At 36.5% G+C, this 25,925-nt stretch overlaps 1 protein-coding gene across 3 annotated transcripts in view; it reads right to left on the minus strand.

Moving 5' to 3' along the window:
• bbs9 (Bardet-Biedl syndrome 9) overlaps positions 1-25,925 on the minus strand; it is a 143,845-nt gene that overhangs the window by 41,867 nt on the left and 76,053 nt on the right. For 2 of the 3 annotated variants that reach the window (XM_055047276.1, XM_055047275.1), the window contains 3 exons: positions 24,796-24,978; positions 17,355-17,604; positions 10,318-10,425 (listed from right to left, as the gene is read on the minus strand). In XM_055047276.1, coding sequence (XP_054903251.1) covers positions 10,318-10,425; positions 17,355-17,604; positions 24,796-24,978 — 541 coding nt within the window. The other variant, XM_055047277.1, reaches the window with a different exon arrangement.

Here is a 25,925-nt window from a genome sequence, read left to right on the forward strand (position 1 = left end):
TCCCAGACCAGAAGGTATATACAGTCATTCCTAATGATTCTACATGTAAGTCTTCATCAGGGTCTCTTCCAAGTGAAGTATGGTGTGCATGTTAAGCAAAATTCATATTTTGCACATTGTTGTACTTTCAATTAGGTCTCAACTGTTACTAAAAACAGCCCAAGAGCAAAAGAAAACCACCCAGATATTTTCAGGTAATACACTAATGTTTTATGCTGTCTCAAAAACAAGCCATTTCAATAACCTCCCACATGTTAAGTCACACTCGACAGATACTGCACCATTACATTGCAACCCAAGCGGTGGTCAGCCGGTTTAGCACTGTAAAATAGCTGCTGAAAAAGACAAATGTTTTATTGTGTACAACTTATCATCCAGGACTTACTTGTCATATAATTGTTGGCTGGGCAGGAGGTTCTGTTTCTTCTGCTTTTGTGTCAGATTCAAGGTCAAAGATATAATATTGAATGATTGCACAACAGTTTCCGGCCACTTTCATGACTGTAAAAGTTGAGTTGGGGGGAATAACCACATGATAGCAGCAATGCATTTGGATTTTAGGTGACAAGAGCCCCTAAAACAGCTAATTCTGACAGGAGTTCAAAATAAGAAGAACTGAGCAGACTAAATCCCATTATCTTAGAATGATTTTGTGCAAAACATTTAATGAACATGTTTTGTAGAGCAGATAGACCAATCCTAACCCATTCAAGGAAGTATAATAGGTCCCCTTTAAAATTACAAATGGAAGCATCCAGATATTGGATGCTTCAACTGACCGCTTGTCAAACAAATTGAAAGCGATGACATGATTTGTGATGGTGAAACCTTGCGTTTCTCCATGGATCCTGGAACAAGATACACTCATCCAGACTAATGAGTTCTATAATAGACAAGGTCATTTATGTAAATCCTTCTCTGATAGACTGCAAGACATTCTCAAATAATTGATCCATTAAAGACAAATGCTACATAAATCAGCAATACCAAGATATTGGATGCTTCCATTTGATGCAGAGGACCAACAGCTCTTCTTTTGCTCCCTTTCCCACTAGGCTGTGCACCACTGCACAGGATGGTTTGATCTAACCAGGTTTTTAACATTGAAAAAATACAGCGAAAGTCACTTCAGGAGCTGCATTTTAGATAACTGACAAAAATGACATTTTGAGGAGAGGGCACATCATAAAAAATACCCATATTTCCCAATCTCTTACAGTGTACTGTAAGAGATTCAACTGTAAGAGATTTATCAGTATTTGCCTGATAAATCTCATCAGTGGCTTCCGAGGTCCAGAGAGGGATAGACCAGGTCAGTGAGGACATGTTGCAGAATATATATTGTGAAGCCTTGGGATTAACAATGGATACTTACTGGTTCAGTGACGATGTGAGCATTGTTCACTATGTAATCCACAACACTCCTGATGTTCCAACACATCGTAATTTTTTTTATCTCTCTGTGTCAACACAATTGTAGCTTTTATAAAAATAGATGTTTTATTGCTCCCATCTTGGCTCACCCCACCTGCAATATTCTTCTTCTATTTATGTCTATGTAATAGGCCGAAATTTCAACTGACCGCTTGTCAAACAAATTGAAAGCGATGACATGATTTGTGATGGTGAAACCTTGTGTTTCTCCATGGATGCTGGAACAAGATACACTCATCCAGACTAATGAGTTCTATAATAGACAAGGTCATTTATGTAAATCCTTCTCTGATAGACTGCAAGACATTCTCAAATAATTGATCCATTAAAGACAAATGCTACATAAATGAGCAATACCAAAATGACATGACTGAGTAGCTGTTGCAAAGGTTAAAAACCTTACATTTTCCACTGTGTGGTTCAACAAGTGCAGTGGTCTACCTTGGTACCAGACTGGTCGACAAATATTTGGAGCGCCATTCTCTTCTCTATCTGTAATCACAGCGAGCATTAGCTTCCGACTAAGAATAGCTGATCAGATAATACTACTGTAAAGACATTAGTGGAACATTACACACACACATTAAACAGCCAAGCATCCCATCATTGCTCCGACAACACAACCAGAGCCAAAAAAGACTGTTCACGAGATGAAGTGATAGCCGTGTACTTGGGATTCAGTTGGTGTTCACAAGCTCTGGAGTTTAAGAACAAAGGAAAGTGCTACTGCTGATGTTGATAAGCTGAGGCCTCAGAGTTTGAACTTTGACAGGTAATTAAAATGATGACGTTCTCAGATTTATTTCTAAGGTAAGTAATCACCTTTTCTTCAGTCTCTCAGCTCTGACATAACCCATCAGATTTCATTCCTCTTATTTCTAAACTTGTTCTCTTCTTGTTGACTGAGAAGAACAGTAAGTTGTTCATGCATCCTATAAAAGCTTTTAGCAACAAGTTTTTTTCTCAGACATTCTTGTCAGATCTTACTCTGCTTTCCTGAATAGACTCAGTGGGTTCAGGGGCCGCTAAGTAACTGGGAACATTTAAACAAATAATGGCCATTAGGGCTCTGTCCTTGCATTTTTGTGTTTTAAATTTTGAGGAACTCATGGTCTTCATTAAATTTTAAGGGGCATGACATGCACCATTTTCCATATCAACAATGTGTTCAAAATATAAAGCCAAAGAAAATTCTTTTAAAAATGAGGCCTTTTTATCTACATGTGGAGATAAGTTGGCCTTTAAGTAAGCTGGAGGGAGCAAAATATTCAGCAGATAACAGGAAGGCTAACAGAATACAGTAGAGTTGCTCCTTAACTCCTTTTGAGCTTTTAATCCCCATCATTGAGCACGCTGGATTTGGAAATGTTCACAGCTGTAATAGAAATCTGTCTGTCTGCTAAGGCACAACCATTCTGGAGAGAATTCATAAAGAGAAACTGCTGGGCTAGTAATTACAAACAAAATATGAGCATTTGTTCTTTAAATGCAGTGAATAATTTTCCAAACTTATTCACAAATTAGGATTTTTAAAATTGAGAAAATATCTTTTTTATTTTTAATTTATTTTTATTTTCCAGAAAGCCTTGTACATTTACATTAAAATAAACAAGCTGACACTTTCACCTTATTATGCTAGACCACTCTACAAGTTGTGTAATGTTCACACCCACTTTTATAGACTTAAAATGTCATTAAACATTTACACACTCGCTATTATGTGCACACACATCTAGCATTCAGGCTTAGTTTAATAAGCCACATTTTACTCTCCATCTGCAAGGACACTTAACCTCAGAATATCTGTGTGTATATGTGGGTGACGGTTTGTGGATGGCCAAACAAGAGCTCATTCTCTGTCTGTGTTTTTATTCACGGGGGGTGAGCCTTGAATAGAAAGACCTCGATCTGTCACACCCATCAAAAACCACAAACACACACACAGAAGAGAAACTCATGGGTCAGAAACTCACGGCTTTAGCCCCAGATGATCCTGTAAGGGATGAGAAAACCTGCCTGCTGGGTACGTGTTCATGTGCAAGTGCAGAAGTTGGATGTGACCACCAGCCACAGTGTGCCACAGTAAAATCGGTAGCTCTGTTCACTGTGTTACCGTTTCGACAGAAACACACAGCAGGACTGTGTGATTTATCTATGCTGATACAAGTCTCCTCTGACTTCTAAATGACTTACTACAAGTACCTATCTGTGAAGCTTCTCTCTGCTACTGACCTTATAACTAACCAGGAAATGAGAGGATTTGGCTGCAGTAAATAGGCATAATTTACACAGATTTCCTTCTGCACATTAAAAGCTGGAGGATGTGACTTCATATTAGAGAAATTCAAGACTCATGATTAGCAAACAGTTATTATAATAAACTTCCTAAAAGCAGATACTGAAGACACAAATCTGCCTGTAAACACACTATAATTTAGTTGATATCTATTATCCCATAATTTATGAGTATTTTGATGTCAAATTTGTGTAATTATTACTATGATTTAGGGTTACAGTGCAATTGTTTTCAGGGTAGCAGAGCATCCTCTCAAATCATCATGAAGTGCAGGCTTTTCCAACTTTTTCTTCAATCTTTTTTATTTTGTAGTTGTGGCTGGATTTCCTTCAAGAATGGATGGTTTACCTGATTTGTATCAACCTACTCAGTTGACTGAGTACCCGTTCATAAATTTCCGAAAGTGTCCACAGCACAGTGTACAGTGTAATCTTTTTCCAGATTATCTGTATTTTGAGAAGCTTTACAAGAGGACAATAATGAGCAACAGCTTTTATCTGGATTCATTGCTTAATGGATAGATCTTAACAACATGCTAATGCATGAAGACCATTGCTAATGGGTGAAGAATAGCACAGCAGCTAATGGTGAATGTTGAGGGGCAAGACTAATGTGCTTGAAAGGCTGTTGCAAATTAGCAATAGAAACTGTCACAGTAATGTCTAAATTTACAGTATGTATGAAGTGGAGTGAGGCGATAATATGAAGTCTTAGCTGTTTAAAATTTTTAGTGATTTGGTCATTTACACCCAAATTGTTTCAGTGAAAAAATGAGTCGTCTGCATCATGACTATTAATCAACTCATTTCCATATTGAAGATACTTTTTTACCAGCATTGCAATATATGATTTATTATGATTTTCATAATGTATTTGCAGTTCATTTAGATCTAAAATGGAAGGAAGTTGTGATGAAATGTTAAAATATTAGGATAATAAATAGTGAGGAGGTGAACTGACCTTGGAGCTGGACAAGGATATCAGCTATGGGAGGATTTCTAAGCAAGCAAAAGAGACCACAGGCAGGGATCTGACATTGCCGTTTTCTAAGACCTCTACAGACTCAAATATAAGATAAAAGTAAGACACCAAAGTTAGGTCCAAGTTCAAATTAACCTAAAAGAAAATAAGGCAAAAATAATCTTAAAATTTACAGTAAGCTGTTAAAATTTATATATATTGATGTATAATCCTGATGAACCTGTTCTTTCCTGTTTTCGCATGTATGCCTACGTATGGTTCCATGTGTGAATCTGTGGTCTGGATCATGTCTGTGATCCCAGGTGGGCTGCAGGGGAGGAGCACAACAACAAAAAGAGATGCAGCGGCAGGAAATAGAAGGAAGACACTCTCCCTTCTCCCTTTCATCTTTCTTTTAGCCTTCTGCTTCAAGAGAAGGAAAAACAAGGAGTGTGCTCTCCAATCCTCTTTCCCTGTGTCCGATTCTCAGACATCTTTTGATGTCTTTCAAGTCGACCAGATGAGCTTTCCGGTTGTCATGTATCCTAACAGAAAGATCTGTGCATGCAGGATTTGGCATGAGGCCTAATTACTTTTAAGTCTTAGAGAGGTAGGCGGAAGGTGTATGAGAGTATTTCTTTGTGTAAGAAAATATGAGCTTTGAACTGATTTGTTCTCTGTCACCTTGTTCCTTGTTTTATGGAAACTGTAAGAGGGCCAGTGGATCTGAAGGATTTTCTGGCACTTTGCCACCATCAGATAGGATAGAGCATAAGAGTACTCTACAGAAGAGTTGAGTCTAAGCCCTGCTTAGAGAACACAACAATGTTTGTATAATATATAATTTAAAAAAAAAAAACTGTGATGAGATTTATAGTAAATAACAGAGTTCTGGCTTGGTCAAATTCATTATTCATGCTGAAATGACCTTAAACAGCAGTTAGCTTAAAGGTTAATGAAAGGAAGATTGATGTGATATATTTTAATCCTCATTATCTCGGCTCTAAAAACTGTTGATCTTTCATGACCTATCTAAGATCAAAAGATTGCCTCAAACTTGATTTATGTCGATTCAGCTATCAAATCCTGCTTTTTTTTACCTGAGGCAACTGGCCAAAACAAAGTCTGTCTGAAAGTACAGACTTCAAACTCATGCATCCCTCCTACAACACCTGATTCCTTCTTGGCTTGTCAGTGGGTTTTGAAAAGGCCATTAAGCATTTCTTTGATTCAATTTCCAATGTTTGGGATTCATCTAAACATTGCAAAGCAGTGACACTTGAGGACAGAAGTAGCAGACGCCTGCCATATCCCATCATGCTATAAGCCAGATGACCAAGTATTTTTGATTCTCCCAAAACCTCCTCCAAAACCAGAGGGTACATGTTGTTCAAAGTTGTGGCAAGAGCTCCCGATGAGTGTTAGGCAGGCTCCATGTCGTAAAGGTGGAGCCTGCCTATTCAGCCTATTTAATCCTGTTTAACTATTACACCGTTTTAGTTGCTTGTGATTTCATTTATCACAATACAAGCTATATTTTGGTGTTGCTTTATTGTTCAGTACTTTGGTCAGCTGCAATTGTTGTTTTTAAATATACTTAATAAAAGTCACAAAGTACGCACATTTTTTTTCTGTCTTACTATCACAACACGTCTGGAAATGATGTTATCTTCATTCATTTCACTACTTCCCGAATCATTTCCCCAGTAACCTTCCTCACTCGTTCCTGTTTTTTTCTTAAACACAAACCGCAGACATGATCAGGAGCTTTCCCTGGCAAACAATAGTAATTACAGAATTTTATTTGTAGTTCTGCCCTGCAATAGTGGCTTCTATTGGTGTGTGTGGGTGTGTGTGTGTGCGTGTGTGTGTGTGTGTGGGTGTGTGTGGGTGTGTGTGTGTGTGGGTGTGTGCGTGTTCGTGCAGGTGTGTGTGTGAAACAGAGAGAGAGAGAGCAAAAGAGAGACACCAAATGAGAGAAAGTCACAAAAGGAAAAAAGTGTTAAGTCTCTGTTTTGATAGTAAGCCTTTCTTCACCATACACAAACACAGACATACAGCCCAAACAATTGTGAATAAACTGTTCTTATGCAGTGTCTTTGTACTGAGCTTAGAGCAGATGAAAAAGTAATATCACCAGTCGTGTGGTGTTTTCAAAGCCAGATGCAGACTAGCAGCTGTAATATGCAATGCCCCTGTGAGCTACCTGATGTTTTCCTGGTCTGAGGAAACAGCAAAGTTCAATGGGTATAGCATGTAATGGAGGAGATTGCATCAATGCATGAAAATAGGATTCTAACGTTTACATTGGCCCACTAACACAAATTTTTACAATGCAATTCTATACGTGAAATACGTGAATTTTTTTTAAAAAAAAGTTCTGCAACTTTGTGTGTGTGTGTGTTTGTGTGTGTTTCTGTACTTTGCAAAAATACACACTCAATGGAAAAACACAGTATTGTACTTAAGGACATTCTGTAAAAGTCAGGATCTCCAGTATCTTTTGTTGTAGAAATCTTGTATGAATCCAAACCTAGTATAATTTGCATCTCCTGCAAATACCTGCCCACCAATTCCAGTGACAACTTAAGTAATCTTGATAAATCTTCTTCTGCTATGTTTCCATTTTATAACTATTGCTCCTGACTCAACTTGAAACAAGCCACAACTTCTTTAATACCAGAGTGAGTTACTGTAGCTACTGATTGAGACTGAGCCACTAGATGTAGCTACATTCTTTAAAGTGCTCTTCATGAGGATTTCTTCCCATTGTAATAAACTGTAATCATGAGATTTTCCCCCAAAAAAATACATTCATCTACTTCTAGGTAACTGTCACATAACATGAAGTTGATAAATTAGAAGAGCAGTCAAATGCTTTTGTGAAATCTGTTTTTTTTTTTTTTTTTTTTTTTACCAGAAAAAACCCTTATGAAGTTGAAGCCATGCCTCCTCCTTAAAGGCCTGGAAAAACTTCTCCATGCTTTCCTAATGTATTGTCTAATTCTCTTTAAGTCTGTCTACATCAATTCTCTCTGCATTGTTTAAACTCTGTTGAAAATGCAGCAATACATCTTTTAACTGGCACCAAAACACCATGAAGAAATGACTCCAGACTTGTAATCTAACAACCGGCTTCCTCTTAGCTTCTGAATTTATTTCAAATGCTTCGGTTTGTAAGGCTTTAAGTGATGTCCTTCTGTAATATTTAGGTCAAACTGCAGGAGAACGGCAGTCCAACAGCCATTTTTTTTTTCATGGTTGTTTCACAACTCAAATAAAAAACAATCTGCTTCAGCAGCTGTCCTAAATCTATGTAAACAGTACCAACATTTTAAACTTTGCTTAGCACCATTTTTTATTAGATCATAATATCTAATAAGATTGTATGTGGTTCGACATTCGATTGTAGTTTTCTTCAAATGACAAAGGGAAGAGTGAGGCTGATGATAGCTGACTAAGTGGATTAACCACACACACGAGCCTTGGAGAAATCTACAAATAAAGCAGCACGGTGTTGTTTTCCAAAGCAAACCACATTTTCTTTGTTCTTTTTACTGTATCTTAATTTCATGTTTGCTTTGATTCTAAGAATTGATTCTGATTTGGTCAGAATCAGTTTTTTCTAGAATTGACTATGGCATGAATAAATGATTAAATATGCTTGTAAGGACAGAGGGTTAAAGATGGTTGAGTATTTAGAGGGGTTCTATTTGATGAAGCAAAAACAAAGTTTTGGTTGTAATAAAGAAATTAATTCATTAATGTATAAAAGTGATCCCTGCTAATGTTAAAATCCCTCTTACTGCTTAGTATATGCCTGTTGACAGACATCAAATCAGCTTTGAGAATTTTTTTTATACATTGTGTTCTAACAACAGTCAATTGATTAAGATTATTAGAGTTAAATCAATATACGTGGTTGCTGACATATTAAAAAGGTTAATAGCATAGCAAATGGAAGCACAGTAAAAGATATACTTGTGAAATCTGAGAACCTACTCCGCACACTGATGTGTTGCCTAGACGTACACTTTGTATATGTGTGTGTATCTAATGATCCCCCCGTCGCCTTCTCAGTGTCTCCCACACCTCCCCTTCTCATTAGCGGTGACGCCTGAGTGGATTAACCACACACATGTGCACATCTAGCACACACAGACAAACCAGGCACTAATGAAAGTAGAGCCCATCAAAGAGAATCTGTGCTTGTGTTAAGGCAAGACAAACCATCATAAAACAAGGATGTGTGCCCACCAGAAGCCCCTTTGTGGTGATAGTGTGTTTCTGTGTGTCTTAGAAGCAGGAGGCAGCAAATAAGATGTACTTTGTTTTATGTATGTTTATGCTTTTAGAATCATGTGTGTATCTACTACATCTGGTTATTGTTTTCAGGATTATATAAACTAGTAATACACTAAAAGAGATTAAACCGTACAAAAGACAAAAATCAGATATGGAAATGGAAAGAAATATGAGAAGAAAACTCACTTCAGAATTGAACACAGACCAAGATATCTGCCTTTCTGATCTAATGTGATTCAATCAAACTGACAGATGGAAGAGCAGACTGAAAGAAGAGTATGGATGAAAATATACAAGTGGCAATCACAGGCCACAGAAATCCAACTGAGGATGTGAGTGTGATCCAATTTAAACAAACGGCAGTGGGAACAGACCTGCTTAGGATATGCCTGTAAAAGTGAAGACAGTTTTTCTTCTCCTCAAATCATTTCAGAATATCCTGTCCGTAAAACCATGCTTTTGAATCATTTTTTGAACATTGTACGCAAAAAGATTTGTACAACTGCAAACAACCAGTTTGTTAGCCATAGAATAAGGCTTGTAAGTGATGTGATTTTACTTTTTTTTTTTTTTTCAGCATAAGCTGAACCTTTTACATTAACCTTTTAAAATTTTACAGTGCCTAAAACATATGCTCTATTCTTCTTTATATGGATTTTGTACTTATATATTTTTAAATATTTTAAATTCATCTGTTTCGCAGTACACAGGTGTCTCTCTTGATAATAAAATTTTAACTCAAGGGTAAAAAACAGCAAAAATGAAAAGGTGTAAAGATAAAGAACATGTTAGTAATCAATCTCAGACACTCAATACAAGCTAATTTATTGAAACGTTTCTTTAAGAATAGATGTTAGATCAGCTGATTCGGTGAGTAGGTTCAGTCTTTGACTGACTAACAGCAGTGACAGGTCCATCATATTTCATATTTCATTTATTTTTTTAGTTATTTCAGGAGCACCCGCTTGACTAGTTGCTGTTCTTGGCAATCTCTTTTGTGACATGTGCCAAGAACCTGCTCTGAGTCTGAGTGCTCAACTGTGCCCATTCTGAAGCCCATGAGCCATTAGGAGTTAAAGCACCATGATATGACACTGTCTGTTAGAATAAGCAACATGATATAACACTGTTACAAAAAGCAACATGACATAACACTGTCTGTTACAGAAATAACAGACAATGAACAGGTAGCATTAAGGCTCTGGTCAGGATTTATTGTCAGCTGTTAGGTATGAAGTTCTGATTAATTGTGATATCATTTGGTTCGACAGGATGACCCATAATTGGAGAAAATCAACTTACAGAGGACTACATGTTCCTACCTTTCTTGACTTTCTTTGATGGTTTCTTCTTGATGAATTTGGTCATTTCTTGTGGAGGTTCCAGCTCCTCCCCATCACCAGAAACCTCTGCTATTGGCTCAACACCTCCTGTGAGTAAAGCATAAACAATAACACTAATATCCTACAATATAATAGATATATGTTTTAATGACATATCTGAAAGAAGTGGATCATCTTCAGGCAACAGAGGGTCTTTCTTTTCTTGTTTTAACAGGTTTCAGCAGCTCATCAACCTTCCACCAACAAGCTGACAATGCAAAATACAAAACATTTAGAAAATCTTTTCAAGTGGGAATATTGTAAAACTAAAATTACACTTTGACTGTAAATGTTATCCCATAAGCTGCTAAAATAATTAGGTTGGTAGAAAAAAGGTGCCTCAAAATAATAAGCAATTTTAAAACAGTTATTTTAATTGTGGGTACAAAAGAAAAAACTCCCAAAGGTTTTTAAAGGCCTTTTAAAACTTTTCAATGCCTGCTTTAAGATTTACATAATCTAATCAGTTGTTCTTCAGTCAAAACGCATAATTTATCAAAATAAGTAATTTATGTTCCAGACATGAACAATTACATTCTAAACTTCAGACTGTTTGCTTTCTGATTACAGACACAACGGAGAACATTAAAGTCCTAAGACAAATTTCTGACATCAACTTTCTTTTCTCCTTGGTTCAGAGCTAAACTTTAATTGGTATGATTCAAGTTGCTATTTACCCTTTGTTTTTATCCAGTCTATTTTTGTTTCGATGTTCTACAATGTGTCTTAACTAGTAGTTGTAAAAGTTTGGGTTTATTTCATGTCACATAAGCAGCAATGGTTATATGGCGGGAACAACATATAATAACAAATTAGTTTAATCAATAAATAAATAAACATACAAACGACTGAAACATGAAAAAGCTTAATGTTTTTTTATAAAGTTTCTAGAAGAACTTCATTCAGAACTTGACATCTTCATTTTCTGTGAATCATTTTTCTGTCCTTAAAACTGATTTTAAACACTCATTTGTTTTCTCTGCACTGTTTGTATATTTCTAAAACAATAAAAAAAGATAACATAAAGATTAGATTCAATTTCAGAAGAATATAAATGAACAAGTGTTTGAACATGTGGTGTGTGTGTATAAACTACAAGATGTGTGACATCGTGATTGTGTGATTTTGTGTAAGTGTGAGATAAAAATCCCCAGGAATCCCCTGGATCAGTCTGGATTTAAGGAGCTCCTGAGGCCCATGAATTGGACGCCTTGTCTCACCCTCTCTATCCCCATCTTATAGTCTCCTCCTCCCCTCATCTCTCTATCTCCTGCTGCGTCCCATCCTTTCTTCTGCTTGTGTCTTCCATCCCTTTGAGACTTTTCTCTACCTACTCCTCAACTCTCTCTTTCTACCTCGTCATCTATCCTCTTTTATTCTTTTAACCTGGCTCTCGTGCTTCCTCTCACATTTTCTTCAGTCCGTTCTTCTCTCCTCATCTTATCCCACCCTTTCCCTGATTTCCTCTGATCCCCTAGGATTGTGTCCAGTTTCAGGGTATTTTCAGTTAACGTGCACAGCACACACTATGCCATTGTGTATGCGTGCATTTACGAGACAGAGCGTGCATGTGTGTCTGCCATCAAGTCTACCTTAAGGTGTCTGAGAATGTGTGTGTGTCTCCATCTCCCCCTCTGCGTCTACATTTGTGTGTGTTCAGATTATAGTAAGCCCTCTCTAATATTTATCCTGGCCTTTTTTAAAGCCAATCTTGTTCCCTTTGGTCAGACCACAGCCTGTGGCTTCACACACACACAACCACACACTCAACGTCAGTTGTTTGAAACGGGATAGGGCTCAGTCCTAATTGGGCAGGTGTTTTTCCAGGGCAAGTTGGTTTTTTTAACACTGTCATACAGTTCAATGGTACATATGTGGGTGTCTGTTTTAACCAAGGTTTAACATCAACATCAGGTAAGGAAATTGGCCACCTCTGGAGAAGCTTATGCTGAAAAAAAAAAAAAAAAAAGTAAAATCACATCACTTACAAGCCTTATTCTATGGCTAACATTCCTCTGACTCTTTTGCTTCCTGTAAATAGCAGGTATTTTGTCATCTGGTCAAAGTTAGTGCACTTATATATTTCTTTTGGCAGGTCTAGTGTCTATATTCAACTCTAGGCAGGTTATTAGCAGTTTTACACAGTACAATTATTGTTAGAAGTTGTAGTGGCAGTAATTGCTTCCATCACAGTAATTATTATTAGAATTTAAAACAAAAATACAACCAGTTGTTATACTAGCATCACAAACAAGGTGATTTGAATTATATGGACTTATATAATTCCATATATATGGAATTATATGGAATTGTATAATTCCAAATATAATTGGATTTCGATTTGAATTTCTAATATTAGTGCAGATATAAAAATGATTGTTTTTGTGAAAAAATACATCAATGACTAAAGCATTGAAGTTTAGCAAGTTACAAAACCTGCTGCCACCCTGCTACTTGTCTAGACAAGTATGTGGTAAATGTGTTCATTTTTTAAGCATAACGTTGCTTTTCTCAGACAAATGGACTCAAATGGACTCAAATGGACTCCCTATGAGTCCAGTTGTGTACTCATATGGAGCCAACTTACAACACTGCAATGCACACAAAAATGCATATCTAAATATTGAATCCAGGAAATGAAAGACTTACAAAGAAAAACTGTTATTTTTTTCAATTAAAAGTACAATATGTAGAATATTTGAATGTACACTTAACACTTTACAAAATTTAATATCCAGTTTTTATGTGGAATGACTTTAAACTTCTAAAGACTTGATGTGGCCTAAGGGTTGTAAACTGCAAATGTCTTCTCTGGAGACTTCCACCCTACTTAACATATAGACCATAGAAAAAAGAAAAACATATATATATATATATAGATATATATATATATCTATATATATATATATATATATATATATATATATATATATATATATTCAAGTCTGTATTCACTTCTGCTGTCCAAAATTAATTTATGTACTGTCACAGCCCCCTGGGGCTGTGCAGGTTTTTTTTTGGTAATACAGGTTCAGCTGTGATGACACGTCATCTCCTGATTGGCCGCCTGGAAGCTGCAGGAGCTACACCCCATTGGATCAGCAGAGAACTGCAAGCCTATCAGATGTCAATGAGGCTCACCTGTTCTTATAAAAGTCTCCTGAAACATTCCATTGGGGGGGACAGCTTGTAAGAGGAGGTTTTGCTCCGCTGTTCCCCAGTTTTGTTTGGAATTGCTTTTGGCAATTTTGGAAATATTTTGTTGTTCGTTCTGCTAAAGCAGTTTGATTTGTTTAGGTTCTTTGTGACATTAAAATGCTGATTAAATCACAAAGTCTCCCATATTTTAATAAGTTCTAAAAGAAGTAGTAAAAGAAAATGAAAAATCATTAGATGTTTTATGAGTAGCTATTTCCATCATAATATCAATCCCAAAATATTTTAATTGCTTTAAATGATATTTAGGAAGAACAGTGGCACAGTTACGGTCACATCAAAAGCTGCGATCCATGTTTGATCGGTCGGAACATTACAAGCTGCATAAACCAATGCGTGACAACTTGGGGCCACTTTGAGACAGTTTTAGAGCAACTCTGGACAGGCTGTTTCAGGGGTTAAGCTGCTTCCAAACGACGGGTCTGTTTTGGTCTGAAATGCGGACACACCAGAGCATTCCAGCTTTATTCTGGGCTGTGGTTTGAAGATGGGGGTGACACTGTGCTGCTGTGGTTACCAGCAATTTGGCTGTGGGCTTTACGCTTTTTCAGTCCCCCCTCAAGGCACACATGTTCGTGCACCCACGTGTACACACTTCCACTCATGTATTGTACCCTCTCCAACCTGCTTTTGAAAGCACAGATCAAAATTTAGGAAGTGTGTAGCTGAAAATTGTACTTCACACAGGATTTGGATATATCATAGGCTGAATATCGTCTGAGGAGGTTACTGACATCTCGGTGACATTGGTCGGATTTACTGAATGATGAACCTCAGGTAGTGGTGAATTCTCCCCTAAAATAGCACACTGCTGATTTATATATAGCAATGTGGAGGAGAACTCTTCAATTTGGAAACCCCACATAGACAGAACACAGACAGCTGCTCAGAATTACACACATAATCTGGCCTACACTTAAATACATCACATGTAGTATCCTGTGCCGACCCTCACATATCCACGCACAGATACATGTATGTGTATCCAAATACTGATGGACGTATAAGCGTTGCCCATCTTCTCCCCTCTCTTTCATTCTGAAATAGATGCTGGACCCAAACCACAGCTACCAGTGGAACAAAGTGAAAATAGCCTGTGTGGACAGGAGAAAATGTGCATGCCTGCTTCAAATGGACTGTGACTTTATTAACTAGGAGAAAAAGCCTTGAAACAAAGTTAAAAAAGTATTACATTCAAAAGGCGCAAAATGAGAAAATACACTCAAAAGATCAGAGGATGGCAATGTGTCATCAAGCTGGAATAAAAATACTCACTATAATTAATACTGACAATAAGTTGACTAATAATTTTAAAACTACATTAGTAAGCTTTATGCTTTTGGTTTGAGTGCAAATTTGACAGAAAAGGAAAATGAGAACTGCCTGAAATAACTGAAAAACTCAGACAAAAAACACAACCCTGTCATTTTGCTTTCGGCCCCCTAGAGATGGAAAATATCTTAATTCAGTCAGTGATTCAGACAGACAGGGGAAAGTGTGTGACTTCTCTGGCTTTGGGTAGAAAAAAAAAGATAAAAAGCCACCCTATCTTTATCTCCTCCCAACTGCATTTACTACACCACAGAAGTAAGGAGTATGTTTTTTACGTGCTTGTTGCTTTGTGATTATCTCCAAAAATGAGATATTTTACTGCTTTTCAGAAAATATTAGTTATTAATACGCAAGCAAAAGACACTCTGGAGCATAGATTGTGAAAGTCCAGTCCAATCCAAATGAAAATCGAATGGCAAGTGAAGCTGGTCCCACTCTACCTTATTTTTTTGATGCTGTCAACAGAAGACGGACCGACAGTTGTGTGGGAAAGAACCAATCACAGTGCAGTATTCTGCTGCAATGCCAGCCAATAATAATTATAGTATTTTAAAGAAAAGTGCCTTGTTTAGCGGTATCCAGCAGTAAGGGGTGTGACGATACCTAAAACTCTCAAGACGAGTTGAAACATGACACCGAGTTAACAAGAATGAGATGGGACTTTAATGTTACTAAGTCAAGTTTATGCAGCAAAAAGCCCTTCCTTTGTTCTGCAATTTTTATTAATTTTTTCCACAAACTCAACATTTAATTTTATCTCTTCATCATAGGAACAGTGATATGCATGGTCTACAGTACAACATTTCTCAGCATGCGACAGTGATGTAGCTCAACAAACCACTAGACAAACAGCCACTGGTTGTTCTAGCGATTTCTTCTGCCTCCTTCAGCATCTAAACAGTTTAGCTGCCCTTGTTGTTCCTTTGTTGTGAAACTTAAAATGCTGGCAAACAATGGATTTAAGAGTATTTAGGATGTTTTCTATTAAAATTTCATCAGGTGAAGCCAGGCTGACTGCAAGCGGCTAGTGGTCATGAGACAGCAGTCAACTCAATAAGAAAAAATATGTTTTAATATTGATAGATTTTGCAGGGCAATATCTTGTTGCACCCTGGTGAATCAGGAAAACAAATTTTTGCCCACACACAAATAATTGGAGCCTCGAAGAAAATATGTTACAAACTGACTGACTAAAAAGCTCATCAACTTAGAATCAATCTAACTTTATTCTATCACCTCAGAAAACATCTATTTGTCCAACAATTTAAGGAGAGAGGTACATATTATAGCTATATGTGTTCCTTTTTTATTTTTAAATAATCAAGTCCCTTAGTAACAAGTATAGGTAACATTAAAGATAAAGTAACATTTTTGGGGTGTAATTTAAAACCAATTTTGAAGGGATTTATCCATCATTACCTCTTCTGGAAATTAAATGTTTGAACTTTGCTCTAGAGTTGTCTAAGACACCTGACCTATTGCATAAGTTTTAGTGTCTCAGGGAGAACGAAAAAAAAGTTAATCTAAAGTTCAGCTAAAGTGATATACCAAGCTTTTTTTTTATAAAGAATTATATTTTTAACAATAATTACCTTGCCTAACTATTTTCTATTATCCAATCAAACTAATAAAAAAAAAGCTATTCCTTTAACATAAGTAAATAAATAGTTAAACCAACTTACGGAAGTTGATTTATCCTAATCCATTGATAAATAGATGATTTAAAACATATAATTATGATAATGAGAATGTTTCTTGGATGAATTAATGCTGTTCATCTGTGTTAATTACAGCACTTAAAAACAAAAGCTTCCAGCTGCTACTGGCTCATTTTAAACATGATTTTGTTCCACGGGGCGGTTCTGTTCAGGCGGTTTTTATTTCCAGGAAACTACCAGAAACACATTAACACCGACACACACACACTTCCTGCCAGTGAAGTGCAACTTCATGTGTTGTATCCCCAGTGTGTGCATGTCTCTTTTTGTGTGGTTGTGGTCTTGGAGGGGGGAAACGATTTCCGTAAGTGTTGTTGGAAAAGCAAACAAGTATGTATGTTTACAGGCGGGTGAGAAAGCAAGATCTGAGAAGCTTGTTTACCGCTGCGCTCCATGTGTGTATGTGTGTGTGTGAATTTTGGTAGAAGCCCAAAAGGAGGTCCGAGACTTCATGATTAAAAAATAATTAAACACAAACACTCAGCCACTCCTTTTGTACATGCAAATATTGTAATTTTTAAACTATTATTGAACATTATTTTTGGAAAAAAAAAAAAGGAATTTGGCTTAAGTTGTAATAAGAGTGAAGTGTACTTAGTTTTAATTACTTATTGTTTATCATTAACACTAAAGTTTTCAGTCACTACATCTGCTTTAGCTGCCCATCTAATTTTATTTTATCTTCCCCTTTTTCTTTCCCTTCTTACTCACCTGGAGCAGCAAGATTCTGAATCTGTGCTGGAATCTGGACATTAGCTTCAGAGGCCAGGGTGAGCCGGCCTCCCTTCCCAATGCGATCACAGAGCAGGGCTATATGTTTCTTGAGGCGGGTGGTGTCTTGGGGAAGGCCCAGCACGGGACCGCCTGTCTGAGCCAGAGAAGTGGCCTGGTCCTTAGGGCTTCGCGACAAGCAGCTCCGGAGAAGGTGGGAGACTGCCGCATCACAGCTCTCCTCCCAGCCCTGATGAAACAGGAGAAAAATGTAACATGGATCACATAGAGAGATAATATGTCTAGTGTACTCTGTGTGTTAGCACTGTAACAAATATAAGAGTAACATGATGGTATAAATGTCTTTCTGCGAATAATGTAACCTTTACTTGGATTTTATGATCCTCGTTAGGAAACCTCAAGATTTAATATTTGCTTTTTGCAGATTATATGCCTCTGTTGGCTTCCTTAGACAGCATGCACTGGAACAGCTGTTGCTTTCATGAGTGTTGGTAGGATGGAAAGGGTTGATGAACAGAAGGATTGGGGTTTTGTCTGCAGTAAAGAGAGTGCTGCTCCAGTCTGTTTTGGTAAACAAAAAGCAGAGCCAAAATAATTTAAAAAAAACACTCTCAATTTATCATTTGGTGTACATTCCAACCCTCACTTATGGTCATGACATAGGCATTATGACTCAAAAAAAAAAAAAAAAACCTCCCAGATACAAGTGACCAAAATTAGCTTTATTCAGAGCATTGCTGGACTGAGATGGTTAATTGGTTTTCCGGCATCAGGGTGCCAAGTGTAGGCAAGATTTGCCCCATGATGCTCACTGGACATTGGATGCCAAAGAACTGACTCTCTCAATGACTTTTGCCATGGTAATGGTCCGTCCTGTTTGTCATTGTAAGGGAAAAACTGATTTGAAAGAAAGAACCAATTTTTCAGGTCATCCATTGGTACAACCTTCATATTCAGAATGATAGTGAAATTAATCACATCACAAACAAATCCTGGATAGAAGAGGGGGAAATGAACTTCCTTTGTGGAGCTAGGCCTTATTGACAGGGTGAAGAGGCTCATCATCTGGTTGGGGTTCATAGAAGAGCTGCTGCTCCTCCTAATCAAAAGGAGTCAGTGGCTTGGATATTTGATCAGGCTCAACTCTGGACACATTCCTTCAAAGGTGTCCTTGCACATGAAGACCCAATATTCCTTTTATTGCTGACCCAATATAATCCTTTTTCACTTGTGAAAGCCTTGGGATTCTCCAACAAGCTTGGAACAGACTGCCCAGTTTAAATTTATGAGGTTGTTACCTTAGCAATGTGAATTTGGATGTGCAAAGAACAATAAAAGAAATACTTGAAATTAAAAAAGTTTGACTATATACTACACCTTGTACCCATCGGGAAGTCTTGAATTGTCAGACATTAGAAAAAAAAAAAACTCATTATGAGTCAAACAGGAAGAAAAAATTCAAAACTTAATTTTCATCTGAAGTGAGTAAGTGGCAAATGTGTGTGTTTGTTGTGTGTAGGTATTAGAGGGGTAAGAGTGTGTTGACAGGTACCCTTCCCCCTTCTAAACCCGTCATTCCTTCCTTCCCCTGCCTGCCGCCACAATGATTGACCTGTAATGGGCTATAATGACAGGTAATCAGCTCTGTAATAATGGTGACAGAGTGATACTGACAGAGAGAAAGAAAGAAAAAAAGAAATGAAGGGCAGCAGACATAAAGAGATGGTTGTAAAAGGTCTAGGAGATGAGATGGCAAGATATATTAGAGCCTGAGTGCAAGATGAGCGGAAAGGTGAAGAACGATCAGAGATAATAACGAGGACAGTAGACAGGGGAAAAACCTTGAAAGAGAGAGAAATGAAAGGGGAGGAAGTGGAGGACAGATGGGAGTTGGGTGACCTGTTCGTATCACTATACCTCAGCAGATTATCAAATACTTAAAACGAAATAACTGCAGGTTTCTGTGGAATCTTGGCAGGCTGAAGCACGCACCCACTGATGCAAACATTTGACATACTGTTGAACAATATTTAATATATTTAAGCCTGAAGATTCATCAGTGAGAGAGAGATGAAGCAAACAAAGCAGAAGAGGTTTGGACTGAGAGATAGGACAAAATAAAACAACTTCTTCTGAGATTTCATTTGAAATAGTTGGACTTTATGACAAATTATATTTCATTTTATTTCTAATCACTGCTGAAAAATTGTGATTTAATTTAGCCTATTACCGAATCACAGCAAGCTCACTTTACTGGTGCTTTGAATATGCATGTTAGGTTCATTAACTTTCTATGACCAAAAATGTACTTTAGGAGTTTGTGCAGATTTTCCTCTGAAGTGCCCATTGCAGACATGTATTGTGTTACCAAGTAAAAAAGCCAAAAATGTTGACATTCACCGAAAAAACAATAATTCCCCATCTGATCATGCCACTTTCTACTTTTCAAACCTAAAAGCATTCCAAAAACATTCAGGACACCATGTCTCACAGTGAAAAATCCCAGGGGGGACAGCAATATTACTGAACTGGCATGGATAGCAACAACCTTGAAATGTTCCCAAAGAGACCGGTAAAGGTTCAGAGAAAGCGATATCCCAGTTCTGACATCCCCGTCAAGACTGGGAAAATCATTTCAGAGGCCAGAGTTACGCTTCTATAACAACTATGTATCCAGTCTGTTTCCGGGGGAAACATCATTCACTTTAACTAAATGAGGGGAATCCTTTATCTGAAAGAATGTTTGAAAACAGGATGTGGTATTACATAACTGCTTCATTCATTGTCGATAAGAGAAAATTTTATCAGCAATCAAATAGCCTGTTTTGGCTACATATAAGATACTGAAACAGGATTTGATATTATGTAGTTGCTTCACTGATTATCAATAAAAGAAAATTTTAGGATGAGGCAAGATTATTTGTATGTAACAGTATTCATGAAAAGGGTAGCTCAAAGTGCTTTACAGAAAAATATCTAATGAATTGAGAATAAAAGAAAAACATGAAAATACGAGATGCATTACATAAAATAATTAAACAAATAGACAACATTGTAATACAACCAAATGACAAAATTACATAATTTAAGACAATAGAATGATTGAGGAAACATCTCTTGGACATCTCAGGTTTTCAGGCAGAGAATAGAATAAAGTCAAAGCTCTTTTTTCACAACAGTGGTTTTAATCAACTTTTCCCCAGTAAGTCCCGGTCAGAATCATCTCCATAAGCAGATCCTTCTAATGGAGGTGGTTCCTTGTTTTTTGGAACCACCTGATGAGGTGGTACAAGCCTGACATGGCCAGGTATTTTTCAAGCGAATTGATTGGCAGCAGAATGCATCGTTTGACTGCCCAGTGGATTTACTTACAAGGACATCTGAACCACCATTTTCAATCTACAGTGAGACCATCATTGTAACAGAAGAGCACATAGCTTCAACTGGGAGGGGAAACCCGCACCGAACAAATAAATGTAAGATTGAGGAAAAACTGGAGAAAGTTGCAGGATGGAAGCTCTGAAGGAAAAAAACAAAACAAAACATGGGACTGAAGGCAGCTATGAAGAAAATCTGTGATTGTAACATTACAAGCTTTGAAATAAACCTTGTTCTGAATTACATGTCTAATTTACCAAGATTAAGCAGAACAAAATTAGAGAAAGTGTCACTTATGGATCATATACTGGATGTCTAAAAATAGTTTTTATTGTTATAGTATATGTATTAGTGCTGTATTCTTGTTATAATTTACAGTAATTCTGACCGAACAAGGAAGAATTTAAGCATTCGTAGAAAACTGATGTAAGAAATTAAGTGATTTAAAAGCTTTACAGATGCCAAAACACTGTCTACTGGTTTTAAACACTCATAGAAATAAATTTACAGCTTTGGAAAGTCATCATAGCAGCAAATATTTGTATAAAATCACAGAGATTGAAAAGTAAACAATGGAAACATGTGCATAACAAAAGGCTAACCACAAAGTTTTCCAATGTCAGTCTGAATGGATTTTAGATGCCAAAGTCTGCATGCAGCTGTAAGACTAGAGAAATGATGCTCATAGCCTTCTACTTGAATCTGTTACTCCAATCATAGTTTTTTGCAAGACTGCAAAAAGAAAGATATTTATATACACACTAACTGCATGAAAAATGTAAACTGCATAATACCAAATAAGTAAAAAAAAAAAAAGAATATGAAGAGTGTTTATGAATGTGTGAGTATTGTCATTGTGAAGAGGGAAGAGCATAACGTAGAAGAAACATCATAAATAACGGCAAAGAAATTAAGAATCTGGAAAACAGAAATGAGGGTCAGAACAGATGGATCTGCAGTAAGGAAAGGAAAAAATGGATGGTGAATATCAAAGACTAAATGATATAGGGGAAACAAAAATGTGGTATAAATATAAAATATCAGCAAACAAGAACATCCTTATGTTCTTGTTTTCAGAAAACAAGAACATAAGAATTTAATAACTTATTTTTTATGTCTTATTTGCAAAATGTCAACAAGATTAGTCTCTGGGCTGTCTATGGGGATGAAAAATGGTAAACATTTTTGAAAATTATTACATTTGCAGCTGCAGTAAAAGTTTAAGTTGGAATCATTTCTTGGAAAACTTGTTGGAAATCTAGAAGCAAACTAAATCTGTGCTTTTCCTTCAACTCTCCTCTCTTGCCTCTCTCCTCATTATCTCTTCCACGCCTCTTTGTTTTCTGTTAATCCAGCACTTCAGCCGTCTATCCTCTTCTCTGACTTTATTCATGTTTGTGACATTCCAGGGATTTATCCCTCTTAAAGAAATCCGGACTTGCACTCAGTTGCATTGACCTCACCTGTGGGGTCACAGAAAAGGTCAAAAGTCAAGAGTGGGCTGAGGTGGATTCAGACTGGCACCAAAATAATTTCCTAAAAATTCAGAAGATTAACTGCATTTTTTTAATAGTTGTATTAATAACAGATGAAACATATAGTCATTCAATTTTAGATAAGACACATTTCCACTACAAAGTCTTGCCGTTTACAGTTTGTGTACATTTATTTGATACATTTTAATACATTAATTGATAAAGTCATTGTTCAATGTTTTGAAACCTTTAGCTTAACTCCAGTGTATAATTTGATGCATTTGTATTTTGGTGCTTCCCATGTTATTATAAACCAAAGTGCTAAAAGTTCAAAGCTATTTTAAGCCTAAATATATGCAGATAATTACATCGTCACATTTTTATGCTCACAGTCACATTACACTGTGATGTGACAGTGCTGTGTTGTCTGAAAATAGCTTGTCAGTCCACCTGTTTGCCTTAATGTTCTTGACGTGACCCTAATTATTGCTAATTCACTTAATGCCAATAATCCAGGTTAAAAAAACAGACACACTTTCAAAGTCTATCAAAGCTTATCAGTTGTCCTTCTTAACTTATTTTTGGCCACGATTTATCGCTCTTTCTCTTGTCCTTTGTAAGTTTTGTAAGATGCTTTACATGCAGCTGTTTTGATGTGACGGTGTAATGTTGGGACAGACAGACAGTTCTGGAAATAGATTTACTGGTAATGAAAGCTCCAGGGAACTGATCAGAGACATGGAAAATTTAACACACTGACACGAACCAAAGATGGGCAGTTATGAAAATTAGAACACGACACAAAAATTTACTAAGATTGTTCTGTAATAGTAAAATATGTTTCTTTACAGACTTGTAGCTACTTTCTCAGGCATGTTCTCTTACATGCATGACAAACAGACACTTGTTCATCTAGAAAAGCTTTAGATTTTAAATCAGGGCTGTCGACTTTTTGAAAAAAAAAGAAGAAAAAACAACAAACAAAAAAAGAGCACATTATATATGATCTTATATGTTGTTATTATTATTATTATTATTATTATTATTATTATTATTATTATTATTATTATTATTTTGAGTTATGTAATTTTGTACACTTTGTGAACAACCGATTAGACTACGTGGAAAACTCAGTTGCTCTCTGCATGAACATTTTGAATTACAGGTCTAATTTACCAAGTTATGACATGTTTTACTCCTCGAGGTGATTGGACAATCATTATTTACAATCACCATTTAAACTGGGGAAACACAAGAAACATTTTGTTGCACTTGGAGTAACCAGGAAAAAAGCATAATAAAACTCTGCATGTATTATTATTTATTTGTCATCATTATTATTTTAGAGCAAATTCAGGTACAGATTGGTGACATCATGCCAGGGCTTATGGCTTTTTGTAGCGAATGGAATTCTCAAGTTACACAAATAAACATTTAATTTTTGAAGTACATACTTCCTATGGTGTTGAACTGAAAAGACATATTTACAAGTTCAAACTAAATAAATTTAATTATCTCTATCAGTTGCCTTGTTTAATTTGAGAACAGAAGCAAAACACACTGCATCTAAATTTGAAATTATGGGTGGATGGGTAACAAAGTAAGGCTAAACAGTAGAACACATAGAAGAACCCTTATTTCCTGTGGATTAAAAAAGCAACAAAATCTTTCATTTGATTGGCTAGTTTTATTAGTCAATGTTGAGTCATACTGAGGCATAAATGTTGTGGCAATGTTTGCCTTAGTAACCTTAGAGACATGTGCAACATGGTCAGTAACTGTAAGTTTTGCCTATGTAATTATTTTTGTATGTGTATTAAAATGTTCACATGGAACACTAAAATGAAAGGCAAAATAATTTGTACAATTACAGAAACCTTAGTTTCTCAGACTTTACTTCACAACATCACAAAAAGAACTCTAACCACTTTAATCTAGTTTCTAAACCAACCACAATTTAACGATAACACAAACCAAGACCTTTAACATGATATGTTGTTTCATTAGGATGAAAACTTTGATTCCAACGACCCGTTCCAATTATTTCTACTAAACTGAAAAAGCTGTTATTATAATGGAAATGATTCTAATAAAAATAAAAATATACACAGCTTCTTTTGGAAAAGAGGTCCTTTGCAGTGCGGTTGCAAAAATGCTGGAGCTCTGTCAACAAAGCTGTTTATAGAGCAAAGTCTCCTGTAACATGCATAATACACACTCATCACAGAAATAAGTGACCACAGCAAAACTCAGACTCTGACTCTTATTAAAAAGCTAAACTCCATATTTGTCTTGAAACCACACTCAAACAGATTTAATGCTGAACTCAGAAAAAGGTAGCGCAGAAAGCACTCACAGTATGGAACTGACAGGTGAGTGTTGAAAGAAGTCGAGTTAGTGTGTGATTGAGTGTGTGTGAAATCCTCAGAGACCAGAGGTACTTAATATATTTTAAAAGTTTTGAGTGTGTGTTTAAGCTGGGGGTGTGTTTACCGAGCAGCATACAGATGGATGGAAGGACACTGACATGTTAATTGCCTCCTGTAGGTGTGTGTATGTGTGTGTACCAGCTGCGGCGTATCCTGCAGAAGCGGCAGCAAGGTAGCCTCCAGAATGGCGGTCTGATCGGGGGTCAGGCCCTGCCACAGGGACAGGAGCAGCACCAGCAGGTGAGTGGAGCTCCGCAGACGGACGAAAGCCTGTTCCAGTAGCGCCCGGTTCTCCTCTGCAGCCTCGGCCAAAGCAATGACCTGGAGTAGACGGAAATATCAGAAATGTCAGAAATATTTCATTTTTTAGCTTTATTTTATCTTTATTAATTTTTAAGGAAGCAAATTTTATAAATCATATACAATGAGGCGTGCGCAATACAGAAACAGAATTTTATAGTGAAATTTTGTGGTAATATTGAGAGAACAGTAAAGATTATGATAGAAAACAAACTATCACTTGTATTTTAGATAACTGCATCATAACAGTATGGCACAAGATTTACAGTGCCACAAATGTTCTTGAAAAACTTTGTACTTTGTCCTTTGAAAATGAATATATCTTCAGGATGCCTGTTACTTAAAAAAGTTTGATTTAAATCACTTAACTGCAAACAGTAGCTGCATGTATTAATATTTTCAAATTTACTGATATTTATTGAAGCTCTTGTGGGACAGTGGAGAGCATAGGAAAAAAATTCTGATAATACTGCCAGTTTTCTTTTTTTTATTTCTCAGGCTAACCAGCCATTGATGAAATTCAATGGCTGAAATTGATTGTGCATTTCGGCTTACTATGACAAATCAAAACTCTTATCATGACTAATTTTTTTTGCACAATAAATTATGTACAACAGGGTAAATGCCGACCCCCTACTCACAAAATCATAATGCCAATTTCCATAAAGAAAGAAGAGTAGACCTGTGCGTCATGATAATTAAAACAAAACTTTTATAAAATAAAACAAAACTTTACTTTTGCTAATATAAAATAAAATTAAGTACACTGCAAGGAATACAAATAAATAAGAACAAAAATAACTAAAAGCACAATATCCATAATACAAAATAATTATAAAGAGTACCCATCACAATAGAGTGGATTATCATGGTGGATTTACCAGTCTTCGCTTGTAAAAATAAAATTGGGTTTCTGAGTTTGACTTATGCTAACCAATTTTGCCACCAGAAACTAAATTTTGCATTCT

This window comes from Poeciliopsis prolifica, unplaced genomic scaffold (genome assembly GCF_027474105.1).
Source record: "Poeciliopsis prolifica strain line A6 unplaced genomic scaffold, Auburn_PproV2 SCAFFOLD025, whole genome shotgun sequence".
NCBI classification, from domain to species: Eukaryota; Metazoa; Chordata; class Actinopteri; order Cyprinodontiformes; family Poeciliidae; genus Poeciliopsis; species Poeciliopsis prolifica.